At 41.4% G+C, this 14334-nt stretch overlaps 1 protein-coding gene across 2 annotated transcripts in view; it reads right to left on the bottom strand.

Annotated features, from left to right (window-relative positions):
• Nucleotides 1–14334, bottom strand: part of HAO1 (hydroxyacid oxidase 1) — a 47965-nt gene that overhangs the window by 17055 nt on the left and 16576 nt on the right. The window contains exons 3-8 of one of the 2 annotated variants that reach the window (XR_012659737.1): nt 13499–13754; nt 9906–10081; nt 8876–8967; nt 5561–5719; nt 5208–5277; nt 4482–4815 (exon numbers count right to left, since the gene is read on the bottom strand). Coding sequence is in view for 1 of the 2 variants with exons in the window: in XM_075088208.1 (XP_074944309.1) it covers nt 4745–4815; nt 5208–5277; nt 5561–5719; nt 8876–8967; nt 9906–10081; nt 13499–13754 (824 nt within the window). In the remaining variant the exon portion in view is untranslated. Of the gene's footprint in view, nt 1–3155; nt 4816–5207; nt 5278–5560; nt 5720–8875; nt 8968–9905; nt 10082–13498; nt 13755–14334 lie in introns of those variants that run through there. The other variant, XM_075088208.1, reaches the window with a different exon arrangement.

Here is a 14334-nt window from a genome sequence, read left to right on the forward strand (position 1 = left end):
GAAAGAAGCTGAACTACACCAAAGGCATTTTGCATCTGGAAGACATGTTCTCAAAGCAGCAAAGCATCTTTGTTATGAATTTAACGTACATGGTACTCTCCCTCTGTTTGGCAGGAGATAAGAAAAACAGAAGCAAGGCAAAATGAAAACAAAATGGAGCATATAGGCATCATGAAACAATTACAGTGCTGTGTCTCATTAGTATCTAAATTTGGGATTGCCAATCTTGTTTTTAAAACAGTTTTGTTCAACACTCAGTGACAGAATTTAGAAGCTGACATATCTTGCTGCATTGTGGGTCACAGTCACAGCTGGTGTAAATCAGTATAAACTAACAAAGTAATGGAGCTTCTCTGATTTACACTAGCTGAGATTATGGCTCAGTAAGGTTAGACTTGCTTTCTAGGAGTGTTCAAGGAAGCCAACTTCTGTGTGTCCTGTGATGAAGTGGTTATTTATAATGGCCTTCAGTGTGGTTTGGAGCCAAATTTCCACATCAAAAGTAGCTTTATAAGAGATATCCTTACAGTGAGGTTCAGTGCAAAATCATGACTTCAGAAACCAGCTTTCCTCGTGCTCTCAAGTATTTGATTTCAGCCTGAAAGCCATTTGAGAAGCCAAGAAAAGCAGAACCATTCCTGCCTACTTCCCCAGCTCTGCTTCATCTTTGAGTCGCCTGCATATCCAACAGGCCCAAGCCTACACTGCCCATTCATCAAAGCGAATTACTGTAAGTGTCTGTTTATTTATGTTCAGAAATTCCCAGTAAAACAGACAAGTTTCGTACTTAACCTGAAAAATTGGGGATGGAGGTGGAGTTCTTACCAGTTCCAAAGGCATTTGTTTGATTTGGCCACTAGTGAAAATAAAACACAATAACTTGACCCAGAGTCACAGTGAGAGGTAGAGGTCACAAGAAAACATATCATGTCTTTCACAGCTCTTCAGCTTCAGGTCATTGAATTATTACTCCTATCATTTACTTACTGGATTTCCCACCCTGTACGCAGGCTCCAAGCATTCAAAAAGCAGCAGGTCTCTGCTTCAAAGAGCTGACAGGATAAGTGAGAGAGTTAAATCTGTCCCAAAGCTACACTAACCTCCTACTCCACTTTCTATCTGAAAGATCAGATGGACTCACAACTGCTTGCAGTCCTCTGTTCACCAGGCTGCTGTGCCTGCAGTCCTGCACCTCCATGCTTTGGTGCTCTTCCTCTACTGTATTTAACTGCCAGGCTCTCATGGCAAATATGTTCCCAAGGCAGCCAAACCTGTCCTCCAGGTCCAGACCGCCAATGCATTGCAGCTCAAAGGGATCTTTTGCAGACACATTTTTTCTTAGGAAGATCCTGCTCCCTGCATTTCTAGCCTTTATGTGCTCTCTCAGGTGTCCAATGTCACAGGCTGTTTCACCGATGCTGTCACTTAGACACAGACTGTCTTCCCTAGAACTCTTTACTAGAAAAGAGTCTCTGGAGTCCAGTTGTTGAGATCCCCAACCAGGGCTGAAGCTTCTCCAAATCTCCCACGTGGTTTCTACACATCCTCTGTGGAATGCTGCTCTTTTCCATATTCTCTTCACTGGATTTAATCTTCTACAGGCTTACAGAGGCCAAGGAGACACCCCAGTGGGATGATTCCAAAAATGGGATCTTCCAAACTGACAGCACCAGAGAAACCAACATTGTAGGCTAAATATGAAACATCAGCATGTAAAAGCCAGCCTCACATCTTATCCTCTTGGAAGATACTACTTTCTCCTAAAAAGTTCAGGATCCTCCTCCTCTTCAACACATTCAGGTTTTGCTTTTGGTGTCTTCTCTCTCCACAAAAGATCTGATAAGTCTTCCTTCATTAAGAGTTGCAATCTCCTTTTCCAAGAAATATTCATGGTCTACCTCAGAGGTGGTTAGGGAACCCCATTCAGCTGCTGTTCAGGAACCAGCCTCCCGAATGGGTTGGTAATTTCTAGGCACCCAGCACATCAGTTAAGAGCTGTCTTTCTGAGTAGATAAATATCGCTTAACGTTCCTGCCTTGTTAGGATTTTTTCTACACACACATTTTTTCCTGGGATCCATGGCTTAATATGGAGCCAAGGTAAAGTCAGGATAATTTCACAATTAAAACCATTGAGACACTGTGTTATCTGTCATACAGATAGGCAGATATACTAGAGTATCATAAATGCAAAATACACCTTCTGTCCCCCCACCCCCACTTCTATGCCTTGATCTGAAGACTGCAATTTATTGTTCCCAGGAGTTTGTGTTCATTCGTTACTTTGGAGGCAAATACTGTATTTTTTACTTAACACATCCCAAAGACCTATTATTTTCTCCTGTTATATTGCTTAATTCTCTTCAGAAACACCCTCAAACTGCAAAAAGACCTACCACTACCACCACCTATTATGTGTGCTACATTTTCTTCTCAGCTTCTTCAGGCAAAGGAACTGTGAGGTAGAATTATGCTTAGACTGGACATTGTTCAGCTTTTAAAATTGTTGAGGGCACTCAGTCTTTCTGCTTTCTAACCTGAAATTAAAACCGAACAGAATTCCTGCATTTTTTTAAAATGACTTCCAGAAGCAGTTGTGTTTGGATGTCTCAAAATCAAGGGAAAATCTCTTCACTGTGGAATATTTTAAAAACAGAAGTCAACCAGGCTTTCGTTTCTGTTAATGCCATCTCATGGCCTGTTGGTATTTGGCTTTAATTATGCTTTTTAATGCATGTCTATTCTTACTAGGGTCGAACTGGAAGGCAGTCAGACAATTTTCAGATAACAAGCAGGAAAAAACAATGTAAACCCATTATCCCAGAGGAACTAGAAATAGTTAATTACGCAAAATTAACAAAACCAGTTTCCTCACCATCAGAATTTATCCTGGACCACAGAGTTACAGAACTTTCCTCGAATCTGGTTGGGGCAAAGACAGGAAACTGCATCTTCTAAACTTTAGAAATAGATCTTAAACATGTAAACATAAGATATTATGTCCCTATCTTTTAAGTAACATTTATATTATCTAAAATAAACAGTCTTTCTGAAGTTAGTCTGTAATTGACATCTGACACAGTCCACATTGCAACAGATATGATAAATGCAGTAAACAGCAGGAATTATGCTTCTCTATGCTCTGAGAAACATTCATATTTCCTTACACACATAAACTTTATTTTGTTGCTATGCAACCCTCACACAACATACTACATTCTGCAGTAAATAAGAGTACAAATTTTACAACTGAAGGGCAAGCATGTGGCCTTTTGGGGTTTCTCCCCATTTGGAGTTCCAACCCCAGCTTTAGTTCACATTGTAATATTCTATCATTTATTATAAAGCTGCCTCTGGAGCTCAGTAAGGGATATTTCAAACAGAGAAAAAGGGAGAGTCAGAATGCATGAGTCCTCCTGACATTGATGGGAAACAAATGGTGGAGCCAGTGATGCCAGTGACAGTGTAACAGTGAAATCAAGGCACTTTTTTTTATCCTCAAAAACGAACACTACATTTCCACAAGATTTTCAAAACCTTCCCTCAATGGCCTTTCCCTGCTCCTAGTAACATTGCTATACCTGCGACTGAAGTAAGACAGATGAAGAGCCGCCCTTAGTTTTATCCAAGATGAGATTAGTAGAGTCTTACCTCCTCTGCCTGCTCACTTTGGGAAAGGTCACTTCGCAATAAGAAGCTATGAAGCTATTCCTTTGTTCTTTACAGTTGCAAAATTTCTCCTGAATTCAGCAGGTATTTGGACTGTTCAGAGGGTAGAGGAGCAGATCCTGTATGTCTCTATCCTCATCATACTCATAAGATTTACCTGTCTGAAGGGTGTTCATGGAAACTGCATAGAGCCACTAGGATCTTCCCAAGTCATGAGTTAATACCTCAAGTATTCAAGTTTCTCTTTTGCACATGGCTACAAGTCCTACAGATGCTCCCAGGTAGTATCAGCCTTCACTTGCCACTGTCAGCAAATGAATCCAGGTGAAAAATGGGACTCAGGTCTCCAGCTGCGTGCAGTCGGCAGTCTGGTGAATGCAATAGGGCTATGAGGTTTTGCACCAGCCAAGTATCGGACCTATACCTCATACACATACATTATGGTTGTCCGACTGCAAAGGAGTTTGTATCACTTCAACAGCAAAATTTCCCCAATTTTGCTTCACTGTTCAGTTCTTTACAACTAAGAGTCCTCTGAGCTCCTACACCCCACATGCTACAAGCCCACATGCTTATAAAGTAATAGCACACAGTTGCTAGGGAAATGACACTATGTTCATAAGAAAGCAAGGGTTAATCTCTACAATCTACAGTGTAGTTTCTCTAAACGGTGAGCAAGAAGTATCTTTTACATTTTGAATTTCTGCATCTTGATAGCCATTTGCTATCAAAACATTTCTGTTTATAGTTTCATTTTAACAGCTAAGTTACTTCCAGGCATTTCAGTTGATATTAGCATTTGTTGCAACACACCTCGAAGTGTCTATGTTGGTCTTGTATGAAGGCCCAGCTCTAATCACAACTCCCAGTAGAGCAGCTTTCCTTAAGAGCCTCAGAGAATATGGAAACACCTGTAAATGTTGCTTCAAGTACTTTCTTCAGTGAGTGACCTCCTACAGACCACCCCTTCCCAGTCTGGATCGCAGGATGAGGCTCCAAGAGTGAACTCAGTTGCTTTTTGTCTGGTAGCATACTTTCCATACAACAGGCAACACATGAGGCAATAGTATTCAGACCTAAATCTTGGAAAATAATACTTGATGTCTTCGTATCAGCGTCCTGCTGATTTCTTCTACTCTCCGGCATCCTGGAGGAAAAGTTACATATCTGTTGAAAGGCCTGCTTTTCTATCCCACTCTAAGCCTTTTCTTTTAGTATTCCATAGAAATCTACATTCTATCAGATGAAACCCACCCCTTAGTGACCAAGGATTTGCTGCTACTTTTCTACAGATTTATTGCTTTCCTTGTGAAAAACATTTTTACTTTTTTTTTACTGAAACTACTCAGTACCCCATCTATAAGACAGAAATAACAAGTAGTCCTTTTCCCACCTCTCCATAGCCTAATCTGTTTATGTTGCAAACATTTCCATCTCCCTTCTGTAGGTTACTGTAGCATCTTGCCTAGGGCAGACAAAATCTATGGGGAAATGTGAGACAGAGGTGATTATTACCAAGATAAAACATTGATGTCTCACCTGTCAGTGCCATTGCCAGGCAAAACTCTTCCTTCAGCATCTGGAGAACATCTTTTGCTCCTTCTTCACCCTAGGAGATTAGGAGACAATATGTACTATTCTGTGTACATATAGCTCATGTGTGTAGATCACACATATACATTTGCCAAAAAAGTTTTAGTTCTTCCACAAGAGATCTTCAAGCATAACTCCTGAGTACTTCTTACAACAAATTTTAGATTAGATGGTCTGGATACACACAGACACCATCATACATGCACCCTCTATGTGCACATATATGCACACACACACCCTAAGCCTAAACAGTGAGTCCAGGCATCTAAAAACAGAAATTGGAGCTTTTTCTGACTTACTTGATAAGCCAAGCCCCAGATGAGAGGTCTTCCGATGAATACAGCTTTGGCACCGAGAGCTAATGCTTTGAGAATGTCTGTGCCTTTTCTTACACCACCATCTAGGAACACCTCCACCTTCCCCTCCACAGCCTCAACGATTTCAGGCAGGACATCAATCTAAAAGAGTGAAACCAGGAATACAGCTTGTCTGCTTCTGTAACCTTATTTATTTTTTGAATGGACTCTCATATACAGGATCCAAGCTTTAAAGAAGCTAAATGAGTAATTGCATGCCTAACTATGCAGAAATATCACAGCTTTGTATTGAAAAACAGTAGTGACTTAGCATGTTAGCAGATATACACAAAGGTCAAATTTACTTGGAGGGTCACAAATAGAACAAGAATCAGCAGGGTCACACAAAATGTCCATCTGATCCCATGACATGTATCCAAACCAGGCCAGTACCAGATACTTTGGAAGAATAAGATAACAGCAAGCACAGAGGAGGCCTCTCCCTGATATCACCCCCCAAGCTTCCAGTGTTCACTAGTCTGGGGATGAAACTGAATCACTGTCACTTTTTAAATAACCATCTTCAATTTATTATTCTTTTATACTAAGGACCAGCTAGCATCCAGAGGCTCAGAGGAAGTCATTGTATCTGTAGACATGGAGTAAGGGAAAGGTGTGCCCTGAGGAACTTAGAGTTGGCTAACAAGTTTTAATGAATGTATTTTCCCTTTTGAAAATACATCTTGATTACAGGAATAATTGCAGAGGAATCTTCTTCATATGAGGAAAAATCAGCTTTCCTCTGAGTTTTGAGCAAAGGAGGAAATGCTTTCTTTTAATGCACAGATATGTTACTTTCACCAAGCTCTACTTATCCCCTACACCAGTGATAAAGGAAAGGAAGAAAAAGACTTTTACTGTTCCTAAGTTACAAGTAAGTAACCAGGGACCTAAGTAACATGTCCACACCATGCAAGAGGTCCCAACAAAGATACAAGCCTCCTGAATCCAAGCCTCAAGCGTTAACTGTTCCTATAATGCCTAAATAGTTCCTATTCAAGAAAAATCAGGAGACACACAGAACTGGAAGCCAAGTTCTAAGGAGATTGGAAACAGTGTGTGGTAGTAAGACAAAAGGCACACAAACTCATGTCTTTCGAATACGGATGTAATTAATTTCCCTTCTAATGGATAAAAAATGACTAGGAGATGGGGGGACACAACTTGAAAGTGCAGTTTGTTTTTAGATTTAGATTAAAATTTTCTTGAAGTTTGGCACTTGCTGTGATTCCTCCCCCCCCTCTTTGGTTTTGCTCTCTTGCCAAACATACTTTGGATTTATTTCCATATACAGAGGCCACTTTGTACATCCTGACAAACTGTAACAGCATTAAAGTGCTATAATAACTAAAGTATGATGCAAACCATAATTAAAACAGATTTCCTCAATGTGTAACTAGACACTGGAAATATTAACCAGCTTGGGTTCAGCTCACGTTCTGAAAACCCATGAAATTAAAGCAAATTATGTTTCTAAAACAGAAACATTTACCATGATCCGATACAGATATTTACATTATGAAACTGCGCTGTGAAATGTAGTTCTTTGTACAATGAAATCCAGTGAACACATCAGCTTTAATTGTGCCTTCTCTGCACTGTGGTGTTGCAAAGGAATAATTTGTAGCAAGTAGTTTGCAAGTTTAATTTCTGTTCTACTGCAGCTGGCAAAAAAATCAATTCATATTTCTTGAGCTTTCTTATTTCTTAAAATGATGTTTTTAATATCCTCATACATTCTTCCTGTTGGATCCCCTCACACAGACTTGCCCAAGATTTTCAAATACTGTTAGTGATATTGGGGAATACATTCTCAAAAGGTGACAAGACGACAAAGAGGAGGGAAATAAGAAAAATTAATTTCAGAACTGTTAGGCATCCACACCCTGAAAATTCAGTTCCTCTTAAGGTGTCTAAAATTGAACAGCTGCCAACTCTCCAACAGCACAAAATCACATTTGAAAAAAGAAAACTCAGTGTCTCTGTGGAAACTGAAGAAGTCCTGCCATCAGGGGGTCTTCTTCCAACTAGTCCCTAGGAGTATCTCAGAGGATAACGTCTCAACTTCATTAAACATTTAGAAAACCATTTGTGCTGGCCTTTGGCTCCCAACTGCAGGGCTTGGCTGGTGAAGAAGTAGCCAGCGAAACCAGGAGACCAATGGGTCCACATGATGACCTCAGAAAATCATTGGGTGAAGGAATTTGGCTAAGGAAATCCTCAGCTGCCCCCAAGGAGATAAGCAAAAAGCAGAAGTGCTCCAGGACAGCAGGGGACATACGAGGGAGACAGCAGAGCTGAGCAGGTAAGACCTCACATGCAAAACATTCTGCAGTGTTTTACCTGTCCCCCTCTCCCTTCAGAAAATAATGGAAGACAGGAGGGTTTTCATCAAGGACATATTAGGAATACTGAAACAGTCACAACTGGGCTTAGATTCTCATCCTTTTCATTCTCTTTTTACTTGCTCAACTTTCCCACACCAAATGAAGAAGGATGAGTGATGACTGGAATTTTGGGGGTTTTCCTTCAGCCTGAACACATACTTTTTCATTTGCCTTTACTTCTTTCTTTTTTCCCCAATTGAGACCTTCTCAAGTCCATTTTCACCTTTGGAAAAGGCACAGGGTAGCATGTCAAACAAAAGAAAAAGGAAAAAACTGTAATTTAACCACCCTGTACATTTTCCAAAGGTGAGAATGTTTGAAAGGAGAAAAATGGAGAGTTTCATTTTATCTTTAGCTGTTCTGTAACTCTAATTTTTCAGAAGTCTCGGAATAACTTCTTAAAAGGGAAAAAACAGCTCTAGTACAACCTTCAGTGAACTGCAAATGGCAACAGGGGGGTTTCAAAAAAAGATGAGAAAGGAGAAATAAAAAAAGACTCAAAAGATTTCTTGAAGGCTTCCCAGTTTCTAAGCATTTAACTGACAATAATACACTATCTGAAATTGCTCTTCTAGATTTCCATGCAGGGTGCTACAGCCAAGAACAGGGTGCCCAGGCAGCTTGAAGAAACAGCAATATGTAAACCTTCCTGTGGTTTTTTTTGTTTGATCTGACCAAGGGGAGACTGCATCTAACTCAGAGTATGATGGGACATACAGAGAAGTGGAGAGAGATTACTGCTCATGGGTTAAGGCATAACATATATTTACAGGTTTTTCCTCCAGCTACTATGTGCTCAGAGAAAGCAAAAAAGTAGTCAAAAGGTAGAGAAAACCAGAGACTGCTGGTGCATATTTGCACTGGTACTTACTGTTGCAGGGACCCCATCAAGCTGTCGTGCTCCATGGTTTGACACCAGGATACCATTGACCCCAATCTTTACAGCTTCTTTGGCATCATCAGCTAAAGAGAAAAAGAGGAACTCCAAAACAAACAAGATATGCCCTTCCATTACTGGGAGCTTAACAACAACATAATGAGGGAAATTTTGGGATCACTAAAACAACATTACCAGCTCATGTAAAACCACCTTAGAGCTTCATCCTTCCAAAGCCCCATCTTAACACAGGAAAAAGTTTTATCTTTAAGCAATAAGATCAGAAAAGTAATTTGAAATGTTGGAGCAGAACATTTTACCTCTTTGGATTAGCAGCCACTTTGGTTGCTAGCCTTTATTTTCTCTACCATGTCCCACAACTCATCGCTAAGAAATTATTTTGCTAAATGGTTTTCTCCAAGCCAAGATTATGGGCGTGATTACAGCAATAATCCATACTTAACGAAACCACTTCACTGTGCTCAGTGCTCTTTTCACAGAAATGAAATCCAGCTTTCCTTTAAGTAGTATGCAGCTCAGATCAGAGTTAGAGTTTACAGGCACAGTGAACAGGGCAAGTTCAATCTTCCTAGCTGCATCCGATTTCAGATATAACTGATGCGATGCCAGCTGACTAGTTTAGTGATCAGTGGCTCAGGTCACTACCTAATGAACATCAAGGTAGACACACCCTGCAGCACAGCCATACAAACTATGTGACAGCTCCAGGTACTTATTTAAGCAGCTCTTCTGCAAGTGTCTGGTTGCTGGTGCTAGGTTCCTAACCATGCATGGGAAAGAAGATTTCCCCCCCTCGATTGTTTTTGGCTCTGTTTTGGCAACTCTTTCCTGCTTAGCACAGCACGGAAATATGAACGTGTATCCCACCATACTCCATATGAGCAAAGCAGATGCTTGCCCTTAAAAAGTAATGTAATTCTGTGCAATTCTACAGAAGTTGCCCCAGTGCAAGCACTTTTCCTTCCCTGGTGCCTCCCCCATGGGAAGCAGCAGAGCTACACACCCCTGAGGATTCCTTTCGCAACAATGGGCAGTGAGGTCAGCCCTCGAAGCCATTTGATGTCATCCCAGTTGATGCTTGCATCAATCGCGTCGGCTACATACACAGCCAGTCCACTATTTTCTCCAAAATCTTTCCCTGAGGAGAATGCCAGGTCACTGCTTGAAAAGTTTCTTAATCTAAAATGACAAAAGACACAGAAAAATAGTCTGAGAAAGATTCATTGTAGGCACAAATCCATCCCTAACACCAGCACTCTATAAACCTGTGTTAAAACCTTTGCTGTGCTGCAGGGCAGGAGCAAAAAAGCCTATCCCAACATCAGATCATACCCATTAGTAAGCCAAAACCTTTGGCTGGCAAAGCATTATGATAACATTGGTGCAGGTTTCTCTGACCCAAGGCAACAGTCCTAGTGCTTTCAAAAGAAGTAGGATTAAGTCCAAAAATCTAGAGGTTCAGTGTCAAATCTACCATCAGGAGGGAAAACCCAGCAGCGAGAGCACTAATTTGGGCTCAAGCATCTATCCTCCCACAGACCTGTGTGACTTCAGACATCACACTTAGCCACTGCTTGTGCCTCAGTTTCCCCATCATAAAAGAGGAACAAAAGTATCTGCCAGGAGCAGGATCATCAGAGGCTGTGGGACATTCAGACCCTAGAGCAGTACAGGCTGGATGTGAGAAGAGAGCATCAATCTTGCTTGACATAACCCAGGACCCACTGAAGTCAAGAGGCACACCTCTACTTACCAGCACAAATCCCCTTACATTTCATGCAGCAAATGTGGTTTTGCTTTTTTTTAAATCCAGGGGATTCAGCTACTGGAGGAATAGGGGATTGGGTGGGTAGGTAGGAAGAGAGAAGGAAGGGAAATTGTTAAGCTCTGTGAATTAGATGGATCTACATGAAGCCTTGCAAAGAATTCAGAAGTTTCATCTGTCCAACAAGACTAACATCCAGCCAGTTTTCCTTGTGTCTTTTTTGTATGTCTCCTTGTAAAATGTAGGGGGGGAAATGAAGTTCATATGAAAACATTAGCTATTATTTGCTCTTTAGCATCAAATTGATCTCACAGGTTCTAGGAATTGAATGGTAAGTTACAGTCCCTGCACTAAAGAGTTCACAGACTTACTGGACAAAGCAGAAGGGGGAAAGAAGGATGAATAGAGAAACTCAGGCTGTGCTTGTATTAGAAAGCTGAAGCAGCCCCAAGTGCTCACAAGCATTAAACCACTATCGGTGACACCACTACCGCCAAGGACACCATGCCCCATGTGAGGCTAATTGCTCTGTTCTTTGGAAACAGAGTCTCATTCCACATTGTACTGTTTCATACTCATATTCCACATTTTGGGAAAGGCACAGGGTTTTTTGCATGGGAACTGGCTAGTTTCACTGCTGACTTCATGCCTGCAACAAGCAGTGTTTCACATGGCTTTTTTCTTCAGCTCCAAGCCCAGAAGAAAATGAGAAAGGCACAGGCTGTCAGCAAGATCCAGCTTTTCAGCTGTTGGTTTGCAGAGGGTGGGGTACCCAGAGAAAAACAGAACTGTGGATAAGATTATATAAATAACTGTTGTTTTTCTTGGCCTGTGAAATGCAGATCAACACTTGAATGAATGTTGCCTTACATACATTTCTGAGCACAATGGCACCTTGTTGTTGCTTTGAAACTTTGTTGAAATCCTGAAGCCAAGAAAAAGTTATCACATAACTGAGCAGAACCCCATGCTAGGAGAGTTTCACCACCGACTCTGCAACAAAACTGTCCGAGGGTCATTCTGAGATCTCAAGTGATTAATTTGAACCTGTAAAGATTAATGCAATTTCATATTATTTCATACCGTTCACTCAAAACCTTGTTACAGTTCAGTGAGGTGGCATCAAAGTGTTTCAGAAACAGTCTATCACTTTCCTCAAATATTTTTGGATTATTTGACTCACATTCAAAAACTCTAACCCCAGGCCTTAAAATGACACTTCCCCTTAAAAAAGCTATTTTAAGAATTGTTTAACTTTTTTTAATGTAAAAGGACAGTATGTATTAATAATGTTTTGTCAATCATAGATCTTCAGCAGGATTACCATATGGGGCATATTTTAATGTTAAATTTTTCAGGGATTTTTTGTTTTCTGGTGCTTTCCTCTAAGATCATACTTAATATGGAAATCATAGGCAGCGTTAAGGTTGCTCTGTCAACCTCCAAACTATCATCTATTATCTTCAAGTACAAGCATATGGGGAAGATGCACACCCCAAGCTCTGGAGGTGTTTTTGCCTGTGAGGTGAAGAATCAGATTCATTGCAGAGTTCCATGGCTTACCTTCAATTTGAATATTACAAAAAAGAAGCAAGACCTTAGGATGTGATATTATATTTCTTGCTATGTACATGTTATGTACCATACGGACATAGTATAACATAACAGACTTAGAAGACATAGGAAGAGCACTTCAGATCCATTGAAAATATTCAAAACTAGCTTTCACAAAGAACTAAAATCAAAGTTAATCTGCTTCAAAATACTTTCAGCTATCCTTTGTTTTCTCTCCATTTTTGTGTTCATCTGCAGGCTCTGAATACGAGCAAACACAGTAGTCTTAATACATGCCATGGCAGACTGTGGTCACTACCAAGACCCATCTGCAAGATTCTCACAAGATTTTTAGCTCCATTTTGCAAACCCAAGTTCCAGATATCCCATCCACTAAATATTCTTCTAGCCAGTCCTTGGCTGCTAGCACTGTGCCAGCACTTCAGCATATGTTTATCAGGTTGGTCTCTACAGTCTACCAATTTATATTTGCAAAAGGCTTGTGAAATCACTGTCCTTGCAATACCACAGGATAACTCGCTTAAAATTAAATGCTCCATAGGCCCTGCAGTAGAGAACTAGAATTAGTACTGAAGTCAATCATGAGGCCACAAATTCTTCTGAGATACAGAAAATGTCCCAAAACACAGGTTGGGGGTGGGTGGTGGGTGTGTGGAATTGCCCTCATGGAGAATCTAGAAAGGCTGATCCCCATGTGTTTCTGTGTTTGACTAAAAGAAGAGCTGAAGTTGCTTGGAAAGGAGCTCTGTGATCAGTAGCAACATGGCCCTGGACCCAGTGCAAGGTCACAAGATAACATAGGTTAGAAGGGACCATAATGATGGTTGGAAGGGACCTTTGGGCCCACTTAGTCCAGGGCCCCATTCAGAGCACAGCCAACTCTGCAGCTGGATCCAAGTTCAAAGTCAGAGAACATTGCACAAGGCTGTGCCTAGCTGAGTTTAAAACATCCAAGAATATATAGACAGAGCCACAAAGAAATGCCCCATCTCTCTAACTTTGTCAGTCTGCAGCCTCATATTGCCTGGCAGTGTCTTCTACAGTTTGCAGTCAAGAAAGCCTAGTTTTGTCCCAGAGCAGATCATCGCGTAAGCATGGTGAGAGATACATGCTCAGTTCCCCAGTGTTATAGCCCAATGCGGTGTGTGGCACCTGGGACAAATCCCTTGTGCCAGAGACAAATTTCCCTCACAGCACCTCATGGTGACCACAGCACTGCCACACACCTGTCCCACGTCCCACCAGCGGGCACATACCTGAGGTGGGGAGGAAGCTGGAACTTGTTGCGCACATCATCAACGCGCCTGCCGAGGAATGGCGTGTCCACAGTCACAAAGATCCCTTTGTAGCCTGCTCGCTCCGCACGCTTCACGAGAGATTTGGTAACCTCCCGGTCCTTGTAGATGTATAGCTGCAGCCAGTGAAGGCCAGCTGGAGCTGCTTCAGCCACTTCTTCAATGGTAGAGGTGGCCCAGGAGCTCAGCATCATCCCTGTCCCCATTGCCTGGCAGGCTGGAGGAACACAAGGTCTATCTGAGATTATCCAAAACAGAGGCTTCTCTAAGCAGGATCACTTGCCTCACCAGGGTGTGTTGGTGCCTGTAACTCCACACTGCCTTTCCTCGTTCTTAACACATTTTCAGCTTTCCAGGGAACGCTACATTAATAGTTAGCAGTTACTAACAGCAGTGGGCTACTATGAGAGCTCCCTGGCTTATTCTCTGCATTTATAGGCAAATTTTTGATGACTGCTATCTGCACCGTGTTTGGGATGATCCCTGCTCCAATACTGGAAAGAAGAGAGATTATAATCAAACAAAGCCTAACCAATATTATTAATTCTTTATCCTATGGGAAGCCTGTTTGTAAGCCCCTAGTGTCTGGCTACCATTTGTCAGAAATTTTGGCACATGTGCTTAAGGACATACACATATGTGCAAAGTTTTAAACAATCAGAAAAATGTATTTAAGGCTTCCAACTTTTTGTACACTGCCACACTGCTAGCAGATCAGTGTTTCAGGTCTGTCGTTCTCAACATTGCTCTTCAGTCTTCCTCACCACTGCCACACACTCTCCCTTGAGCATTTTGAT

Source organism: Phalacrocorax aristotelis, chromosome 3 (assembly GCF_949628215.1).
Source record: "Phalacrocorax aristotelis chromosome 3, bGulAri2.1, whole genome shotgun sequence".
NCBI classification, from domain to species: domain Eukaryota; kingdom Metazoa; phylum Chordata; class Aves; order Suliformes; family Phalacrocoracidae; genus Phalacrocorax; species Phalacrocorax aristotelis.